The 12,917-nt window shown below is 49.8% G+C and overlaps 4 protein-coding genes across 4 annotated transcripts; 2 read left to right on the top strand and 2 right to left on the bottom strand.

Moving 5' to 3' along the window:
• Positions 1-5,019: 5,019 nt before the first annotated feature.
• On the top strand, positions 5,020-7,082 carry BDW70DRAFT_155043 (putative MFS peptide transporter; the record flags this gene model as incomplete). The annotated part of the gene is made up of 6 exons (XM_073739965.1): positions 5,020-5,266; positions 5,325-5,438; positions 5,487-5,709; positions 5,757-6,128; positions 6,186-6,340; positions 6,400-7,082. The coding sequence occupies 6 exons, from the start codon at positions 5,020-5,022 to the stop codon at positions 7,080-7,082; spliced, it is 1,794 nt and encodes a 597-aa protein (XP_073601177.1).
• A 560-nt stretch (positions 7,083-7,642) lies between these two features.
• BDW70DRAFT_2915 (mitochondrial 37S ribosomal protein bS6m) lies at positions 7,643-8,430 on the bottom strand. The gene is made up of 3 exons (XM_073743702.1): positions 8,331-8,430; positions 8,235-8,266; positions 7,643-8,128 (listed from the first exon to the last, which is right to left on the bottom strand). The coding sequence occupies exons 1-3, from the start codon at positions 8,352-8,354 to the stop codon at positions 7,819-7,821; spliced, it is 366 nt and encodes a 121-aa protein (XP_073601176.1). The 5' UTR covers positions 8,355-8,430; the 3' UTR covers positions 7,643-7,818.
• A 120-nt stretch (positions 8,431-8,550) lies between these two features.
• BDW70DRAFT_2909 (glycine decarboxylase subunit H) lies at positions 8,551-9,618 on the top strand. Its single transcript, XM_073743701.1, has 3 exons — positions 8,551-8,771; positions 8,867-8,929; positions 9,026-9,618. Exons 1-3 carry the CDS (start codon positions 8,630-8,632, stop codon positions 9,340-9,342), a joined length of 522 nt encoding a protein of 173 aa, XP_073601175.1. The 5' UTR covers positions 8,551-8,629; the 3' UTR covers positions 9,343-9,618.
• Positions 9,619-10,067: 449 nt separating this feature from the next.
• Positions 10,068-12,861, bottom strand: dscA (ubiquitin-protein ligase dscA). Its single transcript, XM_073734978.1, has one exon. It carries the CDS (start codon positions 12,614-12,616, stop codon positions 10,193-10,195), a length of 2,424 nt encoding a protein of 807 aa, XP_073601174.1. The 5' UTR covers positions 12,617-12,861; the 3' UTR covers positions 10,068-10,192.
• Between the last annotated feature and the right edge of the window lie 56 nt (positions 12,862-12,917).

Here is a 12,917-nt window from a genome sequence, read left to right as displayed (position 1 = left end):
GCCTTGTAACTTTTGGTGAGATGAAGCACAAATATAGTATGACATCAGCAGAGTTGCAAGTACTTCCTGCATTGGCCAACCTCTGGTCCCAAGTCCAAACAATTCGGCGACCTAGGGCTCGCCTTTCACTCCTGAATCCCGGTCCCGGTCCGCTCCAGTCCAACCACAACAAATTCGACCCTCGGCCCCGAACTAGATCTGACTATCATCAGCCCGTCGAAACCAAAAACTCAGGCTAGTTATTCAGATTCCAATTTGACGGCACAGCTTATCATCCGTTGAAGAGTTGCACGATGGATCAGCGATCACGGACCCAACTACAGCCACGGGCCACCCGCCCCTGGCCCCCCCAGTGGCGCACACTAAGCCGTTTGACAGCTGATACATCATTTCCGTTCAGCATCCTATAACTTTACTGGGTCAAACGGGCTGCCGAATCGCCAATCGTGGCTTTAGTGTCGGGGACTGTTTAATTGGTTGGTACCCGAGGGATGGTCAGGTTGTACCGGGATGGTTTTCCTGACTTTGATCTGCTGATGGTTTGTGGGAGATCTGTCAGACCGTCTCTTGTAAGTGAGACCTGTCAACATGTGGAATCAAGGACCCGAAAGTATGGATTGACGGATCGTCCTGGGTTTGCTGCGCTAATTTTGGATTGGTGGCTTTTGTTTTCGAAATCACTGCTGGGGCCAAGTGGGACTGTAGGCAGGTTGACGGATGGTATATCACATCGAGGTCGTGCTCCTGAGGCCGACTCCCTTCTGCTCTACCTAAAGTAAAGTCTCCTTATGAGCTCCCTGAGTTGCTACATCTGCTACTAATCGTCTGCGGCACCACTTCGTTACTCAGAACGTTGATGCTTGTCAGGTGGCTTTCGACAGCCAAATCGACTTTACCAACTACAACACGACCAACGTAACAAGAATTCTACTGCAGAGACGTTCCATTTTCCCCTCAGCAAAGAAAACCTAGCCCTAGGGTTGATATGTAAGTCCGAATCTGAGTCTTGCTCGTGAACAGGACACGAATAACGAGGGTCGCGAATAGTAGTGATCCCCTAAATACCAATTCTCACACTCTTCACAATGCGTATCGGATACGGCCAGAGCTTCACTATCCGCGGGCTTTTCTCACGCCGCTCAAAGCGAGGAAGGAAAGCGAAGCGCTGCTCAATAATTCGTGATGATAACGGCTCCTCGACATCAGCATCGACATCGGCGTCCACAATTCGTCCTCCAAGATTGCAGTCCATACAACTTAGTAAAGAACTCGAAATCCTTGGGCTCCTGACAGACCCTCGAAGAGGTCAGGAAGCGACTTCGGCGTCATGGCTCCCGTCTAGTCTTGCTAGCACGCTGCATGTCGCTGCTTCAGCATCCCCAGCGCCTTCCTACTCTCTCTTTCCTGCCGTAGACGAGCAATCAACGCCGGGCCTATTTCAGAAGGACTATGAGTATGATGACGATGATGACGATGACGCATATTACACTGAGCAAGAACAGCCCATTCCCTTACAGCAGATCCCCCAAATATCCTACCCTACTTCTCCGCTACTGCCACCCCCACCATCGCTCTCGGTCCATGCTCGGAGCCCAGCACGAGAACACGTCTCACTATCAATACCAAAGCCAGAGCCAGAAGCCGGCGTCCCGCCCAGTCCAACACTTAGTTACCGCACCTTTGTCACCCGCTCGTCAGGAATTTTCCCATGGGGCACAGAGCCACATGTTGTCGAGGAGGATGCGGCGTCTGATGTTCTGGTGCTTCCCACGCCACCGCAGTTTGTGCGTTCGTATGGGTGTGGATATCAGAGTCGAAAGAGGGTACTTTAGAAGAAAGGTGAAGTTGCGGTATGTACGACTTTATGAGTATACCCATGAATATAATGTATGTTTATAATGCAGTATGGATCAGAATATAAGGCATGGCGCAGCCAAACCCAGAAGCCTGGGAGCACGCAATGTCAAGTTGCAATCTAATATGAACTTCTCAATTCAGCAATGGCCTGCGATTCTTACTGAAACCCGAGTGAATTGCTTTAATCCACCGATGATTACTGGCGATCCATACACACTCAATCTGCATACTTCACAGCACTGGATAGCGTGATCTTGAACAGGAAGATGGGAATGAAGACAGGCAGAAGACAGAATTTGGTGACTGAGGCAATAACTAGTCTTATTGCTCTATCGAAGCGACCTCTGGCCCGATTGTCTGCCAATTACCGCCATTAGGTGGTGATCAGCCCTATCTAGGTTGTTGAATTTCGGCAGGTAGGAGTCCCCTCACCATCTCATTTATTCCATCAATCATTATGTTATACTATAAAGAAACTTTATGTATACGAGAGTTCTCGCTCTGCGACTTGTGTATCCCAGCGCCCTCAAATTGCAATATCGCAGCTTTATAGTTCCAATGACATTCCTATTTTAATAAAACAGACTTACCACATGTCAAGATGCAAGACCGGAAACATTCGCCGCTCTGGCTATCGGCAAGCAAGGCAGCAGCGCAATCAGCAATACCATTTAGCAAGATGTCTATATCGTAATCTTAGCCTACTCTATCAACTCCCTCAGCGCGCAAAAAATTGCAAGCAATCCCTCAAGATCACTTAGTCTAAAACAAACCAGACATTCGGCCATTCCTGCTCCCAAGATTGTTCACTCAGGTTCTAAGGGCGTCCGGCTCGATTAGAAATATAAGAGTGGATGGTATTAAGGCGTGTAGTGGTTTTCGACTATGCATCAAGGTGTGATTGATAATGATGCATAAATAACGGACTGAAATTTGAGAGGATGTATAAGAAGTGGTCAGTGCTTTTTGTCCTGACCCACAACTCCTAACTACTCTTAACTATCAGGAAATTCACCCAACATAGCCACAACACAAATAACCCCTTGGAAGGCAGGCCGTAACCCTCTCGAAGTTCACATAAAATTAGATGTATTGTTGTCAAGCCTATTCCCAGTTCTACCATTGGCATTCGTGCCTTCCTAATCTGCACATAGTCAGGCAGCGCAAGACGTTATGGGTCAAGTAAACCACTACCCGCTGCTGTTCTGCTACCTGCCAAATGACCCACTAGCGAGAAAACATATGAAGGCAATCTTAAGGCAAAATGCTGGATTCTGTAGCCGCTAGGTTAGACGACTCGCGAGCTTGTTCTCTAGCCCTAAGCCCAGTCCACCGTAGGCATAGTAATACCAGGTATTAGGTATCAGTACCTATCTTGTGCGAGTAAAACTTGCCGGCCTTCTTAGGTTCAAGATTGGACAGTCCTTATGTAGCTCACTCATCTCGCCGTCCTAGTCGTCATAAGAGATGAGCGGGAAGGGCTCGATGTAGCTGACGTTGTCTAACAGACCTGCCTCAGCAGAGATGAGGTTGGGCAGAATCATAGAGATGCGGAGGTATCTGAGATCTGGTCCTGAGGACTCGGATGATCAGTCTCAGAAATTTGGCTGTGCTGAGTTTGTTGAGGCGTCCAAGTTTTATCGCGATCGTAGTCGGCGCGGGCCTTTCCGAAGGGGAAGCAGTCGAACATGTTGAGGAGGATGGGAATTGCTGAGGCTACTTCGGCTGGAATCAGTAACCGCATGTTGTTATAAGCAGGCAAAATTGGCAGAGCTTGGGGCAAAAGTATAGGTCTCGGATGAACTAGTTGGGTTTGTCCTATATCTCCCAGCATGCTTGACTCTGCGGCGCTACTTAGGACAAGGATGGCAGGTATCTTTTCCTGGGGTTGAATGGACTTCCTTTTAGTACAACAGGCACGGGAAGCTCTAGAGATTGATCCGGTCAAGGTTTGTGCACTCAAGGCTGTTCGCCGGCTGGTGATACGGGCAGCAACGTCACTACTACCCTTTAGCTCAGATTTAAAGATCAAAGCTTATGGACCGGCATGATTAGGTGTATCATGATGTTCGAGAGCTAGCATGAAATTTTCATTGGCAGCTCTTTTTGTGTATCCTAGAAGCAGTCGCGGTAGTCGTTCGTTATGCTCATAACCTTGTGCTGCCAATGACCATTCCTGGATAATCATCAACGACCTGATGACGAGCTGCAGAAGTTCTGCGCTGAAAGAACGATCTAGGTTTGCCATTTATACCCCATTATGGTATTAGCACATTCCTTGGACCTTTGGGTTCATGCATTGCTCGCACGATGAACCGCCATATGGCGCCCCAAGGCCATCAAACCATTGCGATAACCGAAAAGCTCTGGGCAGCATACCCGAGCGAGGGGCAAATCTAGCACCTTGCTCTTAGGGAGTTCCTCAAAGAGTCGATCCTGTTACCCATGAGCTTCCAGCAAAGATGTCGCCATTATTAGGCCAAGCTGTAGTGAAACCGTCACAACTGCAGGGCTTACAGCATCTGCTGTAATCCACTTGTTCATTATGCATTCCTCGTGACCGCTGATGTGTGTTATTCGTTGTAACGGCGTACGGTGTGTCGAGTGGGTGAAATCATATAGATGTGGGAGAAGGAATGGAAAGTGTCCAGAATTGAGAGGAGTCAGTTGTTTGCAAGCATCTCCACAAAAGGAGATCAACTCAGTAAGAGGCTTGAGCTAAGATTGCCCAGACTTAAAATAGACAAAGCAAGCATCACATCAGATGGCGCGAGGTGCGACTGGGAGATAGGCTCCTGCATCTCTCAGTGGCCTCGATGACCCGAGGGCGAGATGAAACGTCGGCTGGCTGCATATTGTCCGACCTAAAACTCCGACTGACCGTCAGAATTGCATTGACCATGTGGCACTGTCTAGGGTGATGCCTCTTCTGGGTGAGTGAATGATGTTCACAGAGCAGGACCATGTGCGGGGAGGGATAAGTAACTATTTTGAGCCCGAATAGTCATAACACATCTGCACTCACCCATTTCCCACCACTTTTCTGCTTGCCAAATATCTTCTCTCCCTTTTTATATTCCCCCTTTGTCTCCCACATCTCCTTTATTATATCTTTTCTGTTTCCAATCCCCGATGACACTTGGTTGTTCCTCCTCCCCAACCATGGGCTCCTCTCACCCCAAGAACTCGTCAGATATGGCAGACAGCACTTTCAAACACTCCGTTGAGATGCAGACGGGAAAGGCTGCGACTGTTTCTACTTCTTCCATCAGACACAGCCGCGAGTATCCGACCGAGCAGGAGCTAAACACCCTCCGTCGTGTTTCTGGAAAGGTTCGCTGGACCGCATACACCATTGCCTTCGTGGAACTATGCGAGCGATTCTCTTATCATGGAACCACTGCCGTCTGTAAGTCCCCCTTCAGACCTGACGATCTTGGCCTGACTGAACGATGCTAACTGCTCAGTCACCAACTTCATCCAGCAGCCTCTCCCCCCCAACTCCACCACTGGCGCTGGTTTTAGCGGTCAGTCCGGTGCTCTGGGCCATGGCCAACGTGCATCGACTGGGCTGAACACCTGTATGCCTTCCCTCATGATTCTAACCATCAACATACTAACAGGACTAGTCAATACCTTCTGGTGTTATCTGATGCCGATCCTGGGAGCATGGATCGCAGATGAATTCTTGGGCCGTCTTAGAACCATCCAGATGTCGATTGCATTTGCCATGGTCGGTCACATCCTCCTGATCATATCTGCACTCCCACCTGTCATCGCCCACGCTCGCGGCGCTCTAACGACCTTTTCCATCGGCCTTGTCATCTTCGGCATTGGTGTTGGGGGTTTCAAGTATGTCGACCCAACCCAGTTTCGACAATTGGGTGCTAATCTCACAGATCGAATATTGCCCCGTTGATCGCAGAGCAGCATAGAGGCAATCGTCCGTACATCAAGACCAACCCTGTGACCGGCGAACGTTATATAGTGGACCCAGCGCAGACCGTCTCCAGAGTCTTCATGTACTTCTATTTCATGATTAACGTCGGCGCTCTAATCGGCTCGATTTCCATGGTCTATGCGGAGAAATACATTGGGTTTTGGCTGTCCTTTCTTCTTCCAACCGTCATGTTTGCATTTTGTCCAATGGTTTTGTTCATCTGCCGGCACAAGTACAACACTACGCCACCAACCGGTTCGGTTGTAGGCAAAGCGTTCAGACTGTGGGCTTTCGCAATGAAGCCGCATTGGACTTGGAATCCAGTTAGACTGTGAGTAACCCTTCTGCCCGCCTGTTTACTGATAGACAGAGGCGCTAACCTAAGAAGTTTCAAAAACTGCAAAAGTGATGACTTCTGGAGAAACGTCAAACCCAGTAATCTCCGCCACAGACCACCCTGGATGACCTTTGACGACCAATGGGTCGATGAAGTCCGTAGGGCCGTCAAAGCATGCGGTGTCTTTGCCTGGTACCCCATTTACTGTCCGTCCATCATAGGTTCTCATTGAAAAACAGCCTGCTGACCATTCTGTACAACATAGGGCTTGCCTACGGCCAAATGACCAGCAACCTAATATCACAAGCCGCCACAATGGAACTCAACGGCGTCCCCAATGATATAATCAATAACCTTGATCCTCTCGCACTCATAATTTTCATCCCAATCATGGACCAATTTGTCTATCCGTTCATTCGCAAGCTCGGTTTTAACTTCACACCCTTGAAGCGCATCTACGCCGGATACATGGTCGCCTCTTTTTCCATGATCACAGCCACAGTAACCCAGCATTTTATTTATGTCCGCAGCCCGTGTCATAACAGGGCTTCCTCTTGCGACAAGCCAGCCCCCATAAGCGTCTGGTGGCAGACAATCCCGTACGTGCTCATCGCGCTATCGGAAATCTTCACCTCGATATCCGGCTACGAGTACGCGTACACAAAGGCGCCGCGAAACATGAAGAGTATTGTGCAGAGCTTGTACCTCTTCACGAACGCGGTGAGTGCCGCGATCCAGCAAGGTCTGACGAGTTTGAGTGCGGATCCGCTGTTGAAGTGGAATTACGGCTTCATTGCGGTATTGGCGTTCTTTGGGGGCCATTTTTTCTGGTATGCGCATTGGCGGCTGGATCGGGAGGAAGATTATTTGAATCACTTGGAGCCGTCAAGTTTTCTGGGACGGGGTTCTGGGAGGAATAAGCGGCAGGATGCGGACTTGGAGAAGTAGGGCTTGCTTTCCCTGTCCACTGCCTCCTAGTCCTCCTGCTTTGTATTGCCTTCATCTTCTGGACTTGATTGAGCATCTACCTTGATAAATTTTTGCCTTAATATGTGCACTAATGTATCTGAAATGACGGAGGGATATCGGATTGGAAAATCTATGTACTTAGTAACTCGTAGCATTATTGTTGGTTCCCAGGGATGAAGCGCGGCCATTAAATGAATTGAATTAAAGAATTGTCGTACTTCGCATCGTTGCGCATCTGATCCCAGACGCAATCCTCGATATCCGTACTCTTATATGTTTCTGTTCAAAAAATCGTCTATAGTCGATACACCCTTTCGGTGTCTCCGCTCGAACTTGGCCATAGCGCGACTTGCAGTCCTTCATCAATACCGCTCCCTGTTGTTACTGGCTTTTTTTCCTTAGAAGGCAAGTCCCTCATTTAATGCTTGTATGTCGGGAGAGAATTTGAAAAGTCATTCTTCGTTGTCTCGCCTTGTCCTGCCCAATCACTGATCACTGGCAACAAGCACACTTAGGGAGCCATATCCCAAAAGAAAAAACGATCTGAAAACAAGCAAAAAGCATATGCGCCGATGATGTCCATGATAATGTACAGAGTGATATCCTGCATCCAGTCCCAACAGAACAATAAACCCACACACCCGAGCCCGAATCCAGTCAATAGCATATGAGAGCTTCGTACATCACACTCTTTGACAAAACTCCGTCATTTGACTTAGATCGTGCTTGACAGATTTCTCGTATCATTCCACTCAACCTTCCCGGTAACGTCCTTGACCTCGTCCAGCTTATCGCCAAGCTTCACAACCGAGAAGCGGATCATCCGCGGATCGAGTGCTAATTGGCGGCGAATACCCATTTGCACTGGCGCGGCAGCATCAAATCGCATGATAAAGTGATGGCCGTCTGTATAGCGGGCTTGGTGTTTCGTTGTGGTCTTGGGGAGGCGAAAGATGCCCCAGTTGGTGTAGCCGCGAATAACGCCGCCGGAGCGGAGGACGAGGGTACCGGCGTTGCGAGCGATGCTGGGGGAGGTGTTAGTAAGTAGTGATTCTAGGTGCCATAAAGTGATGCAGATATAATAGTGTAGTGATGTAGCAAGAAAAATAGTGGCGGCTTCAGTGTACGTACTCTCGAACCTCGTTAAGACTGCCCGGGCGGACCTAGGGAAGTCAGTCAGTACCAGCAACTCTTGACCAACCCAATCGACAAAAAAAATGGACATACAATAGCAATCAACTCGTACAGCATCGCGACAGGCTAAAATGACAAGCAGAGCCGTAACAAAGTGGGGTTGGTGTCGGGTCGGGGAAGGAGTAAAGACAGAAAAGCTGGAGCCGGAGGTGAAGATTTTCCCGACTCGACTCCGAAGCAACTGCAGCATGACGCGCTTATCAGTTGGTCTTGGCGCTTTATCTACTCTCCGCCGACATCATCTTGACCGTTTCCTTCTTCCACCTCTCTCAGACCTCTCACCCCTGCTCAATTTCTTCGTTCTCTGCATATTTCGGTCATAAATCTCTATAATGTCTGCTGCCGCTCGAGTTGTCCGTCCCTTTGCCTCCCGCGCCCTTGCACAGAAGCTTCCTTTGAGCTCCGTCCGCAGGGTCTCGCCCGCAACTGGTTTCCCGCGGGGAACAGTCCGCAGCTTTTCGCAGAGCACATTCTGTAAGAATCGCACACAAAATGTCTCTACGGAGGCATTGGCCTTGGTCGCTGCAATTATAATGCCATTATACTAATCGTCTATCTCTGATATGCAGTGCAAGTGAAGAAGTACACCGAGTCCCACGAATGGATCGAGCTCGCTGATGACGGCAAGACTGGTGAGCTCCGACCGAACACCATCAACCCTGCAATATTTCAACAAACATCAAAAATCAAAATGAAGTATTAATACTGACCGTTGACGCCCACAACAGCCAAAATTGGAATCACAGAATACGCCGCCAAGTCCCTAGGTGATGTCGTCTACGTTGAGCTCCCCGAGCCGGGCACTGAGGTTGGTGCCGGCGAGCCCGTTGGTGCCGTTGAGTCTGTCAAATCTGCTTCAGACGTCCTCTCTCCAGTCTCTGGAACGGTGACGAAGGGCAACGAGGTCCTCAGTGACAAGGCCAAATTCATCAACGAGAGCCCGGAGGGTGAGGCCTGGATTGCCGAAATCGAAGTCAGCGATGCTTCCGATGTGGATGGGCTGCTCGACCTTAAGGCTTACAAGGCCACTATTGATGAGGAGTAAACTGTCTTTGCCCACCGGACTGTTAGACGTATTAGTGGGATGGATCGATCAGGCTTAGAATTGGATGGGAGCGAGCTGCTCTGATCGTCCCTACTACTTGTTGTTTTTAATTCCCTAAAACGGATATTGGACGTTCGTACTTGTTCAAGTAATGGAGTCCTCGTTAGATAAGCCCAGCCCTCATCGGCGGTGTGCGCTTGAAGGTTTAACATAAAGCGAAATTAGGGCACGGAAGGCTTCACGATCGTTGTGTTTATGTGCTCACCAGAGAAGATGAGGAGTCTCTTTGTATGCTTATGTAGGTGAACATAGCTAACTACGTAAGCTGTCATCGCCCCGAGTCGAATATAGAGATCAAAATGTGTGGCTTAAAATACCAAATGCGCAGCATTACTTTCCGCGTTCTATGTAGACTCTCAGCCGCTTGACTTTACGTCAAGGGATTCTAACAGAGTTCTGAAATTGGAATAACTTCCTTGGAGGTTACATGGTAGGTTCACAAGGCTGGCTCCCGCGGTAATGGTTACGGGATACTCTTTGAGTTTGCTCAAGCAGCGACGCGCCGACGAAGGCAAGTCAACAAACCCGAGCCCTCAGTGGGCTTGGTCATTCAGCTTCAGTAGAAATGAGGTCCAAAGCAAGGTAGTGGGATTATGTTAGTGTCCTGAATGGTTGAAGAGCGTCTAGGCAATACTTTGCCCATCGATTATAGTAGTTCCGGAGGTAAAAAGTATATTTGAGTCTATCTAGCCCTTCCTAATACATCGTTCTATTACGTCAAGAGGCCCAAATCACATCTATCAGTATACAATCTATCATAAATAAATGCTAGACTAGACGAATAACTGCTCTAAACAGGAGGAATGGACTCGCGACATATAGGACACTGCAGACGAAGCTTCATCCAGCTCTCAAGACAGGCGCTGTGGAAGATATGATGGCAAGGGGTAACCATATAGTTCCTACGCGTGAGAAGACTCGTTGCTCCATTTGCAACGCTGCTGCCGCCCGCGGCTCCCGGCGCTGCGAGAACAGGCACCTCGATGTCCTGCATGCAGATGGCGCAGTCAAATATTGCCTTTCTGCGGTCCTTGTTCCGCGGTCGGTCGTCGTCTTTCGAGTCTGAGGAATCTCGCCCGTCTGCTCGGAGGGCAGTGATGGGAAGAACGCCGCCGTCGGACTCGACATCCGGGCCAGATTCTGGGTCGTCGCGGAGAAGGGGGTGGTAGTCGTAAGCGGGAGGGGCCCAGCCTCGGGGAACGAAAAACCGTGGCCCGAGGATGCCCTGGCTTGCCAGTAACCAGACCTGGATCCAGACCCAACCGGCGAGACAGAGCGCGGTTTTGGTGTCCGGCCGGACCCATAGGACGTTCTCGCGGACTGTAAGGAAATACAGGAATGGGATGAGCCGAAGGCAGCTTTGACCAATGACAAAATCCCATCGCAGGGCTTTCCGGCAGTTGCGCATGACGTTGCGATATATTTGCGGTGCCCAGAAAGAGAGATACGTGAATGCCAGTGCTCGAGCATACCAAACACCCAATCGGTTGGGCCAGAGGAATGACCAGATTGAGACGACGAGCATCACGAAGAGGACGAAGTAAAATCGCGCATACATTGCGCCAACATCGCTCCGGGTTTCTTGTGCCGTTGGCACTGTAGAACGATTTGGTGTAGCTGTTCCTTCTTCCTCTTCGGCAGGGGGATCTTGATCGGGCGTCAAGATGATGATTGGCGTAGCGCCGGAGTCTCTGACACCAGCCGCCGTAGCAGGAAGCGGTAGTCCGCTAGGTCGTGTAGATGATGCTGGGGGGCTTGACCGTCGCTCCTGTTCTCTCCGTTCAGGGGCTTGAATAGCCCATATTTCTATCATGAATTTCATTCCAATGTAGCTGACAGAAAGAAAGGCAAAAAACGCCAGAGTCGCCATGACCAGAAACGAAACAGCTGGGTAGAGCTCCAGTAGGATGAAGACTAGCACGAACGCGTCACCATACGCCATGAGAGCAATGGTATAGAAACTAATCCGACTGCGGGTTGAAGGAGTAGAGGCGTCTTTGATTTGTCGCATAAGCAACATAATCTGTCCAATAAACACAGCAGAGATCAAAAATACCAGGCGAGCAGCGTATTTCGCATACTCCTCTACCTTAGGGCCCTGAAGATACAGTCCGTCTGTTGGAGGAAAGTCAGGAGCTCCCTTAGTCTCGAGGATGTATCCACAGTCAGGAGAGTACACAACTCCGGACATGACCATCGAAGGTGGCGAAGGGATGGGTGCGCCAATTGGGAACCTCAATTCCTGTTCTATTTGGTCAATAACCACCTGATCCGCCAAGTAGCCTTCTATAGCTACCGGATGTTGTTGCAGGTACACGATATGTTCACATTTTGGAGACGGGAATTCCACCTGATCCGTTCCCACAAGCGAAGACCAAGGGAAAAGTGTTGGGGGGCGATTCTGCTTTTCTGCGATGGTATCTGAAAGGGATTTGAGAAGGAGTTGGTGCGAAATATTGTAAGAGTCAACTGTCATTGTCAAGTGCGGTAGACTGAAGACACCCCGAAACTTCTCACTCGTCGTCGTCAGAACAATGCCGCCAGTTTCGGGAAAATGGACCCCATATAACGAGATATACCAGGTGTGGCCCCAGTAATCATCAGTCTCCACGGACAAGGTTGCTCTAATCTCGCGAACATGGCCTTGGGGCGATTTTAGTTCCTCTCCGCCTCCCTCGTGGACATTCAGATAGAACTCTCCGCTGTTGCCGGTAATGTTCTGACCGAATTCATGCGTGAAGTACTCATGCTCGAGAACAATGGCCGTCGTATTGAGGGAAGGACGATTATTATCCAGCTTGCGACGCACCCAGTCTCCCCGCAGTGTCCCTGTTGAGTTGCGATAAACTGGAAGGGCCAGCTGGGAAAGATTCAATGACCGAGATGAATTCCCGTCTTCGAGACCGCTTGGAGGCACTAGACCGGCAGTTGAGAAGGCCGACTGCAGCTGATATCGGGCCCTATCTTGAGCCTCTGCTAAGAGCTCCCAATCATAGCTATCATTCTTCCGGGCTCCGATAAATGGGAGCCACTTGTCGGCTCGTGGGTCAAAGTCTCCATATCTGGATTCGTTCAGTAGACGAAGCGCTTGTCGTTCTCTCTCAAGCTCCCGCTGGTGCTCTCGATCCTGGGATATTAATGGCGGATGCGACTGTGAACTGAGGAAAAAATAGAGGATGACGATGAAGAAGAACAACGAGCCGCGGTGGTCCATAGTACTGAAGACACCAGCAGCCGGGCGTCCGATGATTCAAGCCACCTTACGTCGCGAAACTGGATTGCATTGCTAAAGTTCGGTGATGCCAGAACTTTCAAGAACCTCAAGTCATCGAGAAAGATGAGAAAAGAGCCTGAGACCCGGTTGGAAAAGGATGTTTAAAGGAGAGGGGAGTCGATGATGCGATGAGTCGGCCTACGTCGGAGTACCAAGTTGAAGCCTGAGACTTCAGGCTGCTATCCTCCCCGCCTCCGCCTCTCCTGAATCAATCGCATCGCTCGCGATCTGTTCCCTGCCA

The sequence above is a fragment of the Aspergillus foveolatus genome, assembly GCF_047715535.1.
Source record: "Aspergillus foveolatus strain CBS 279.81 unplaced genomic scaffold BDW70scaffold_1, whole genome shotgun sequence".
In the NCBI taxonomy this organism is placed as follows: domain Eukaryota; kingdom Fungi; phylum Ascomycota; class Eurotiomycetes; order Eurotiales; family Aspergillaceae; genus Aspergillus; species Aspergillus foveolatus.
This window is presented reverse-complemented; position numbering and strand designations above follow the sequence as displayed.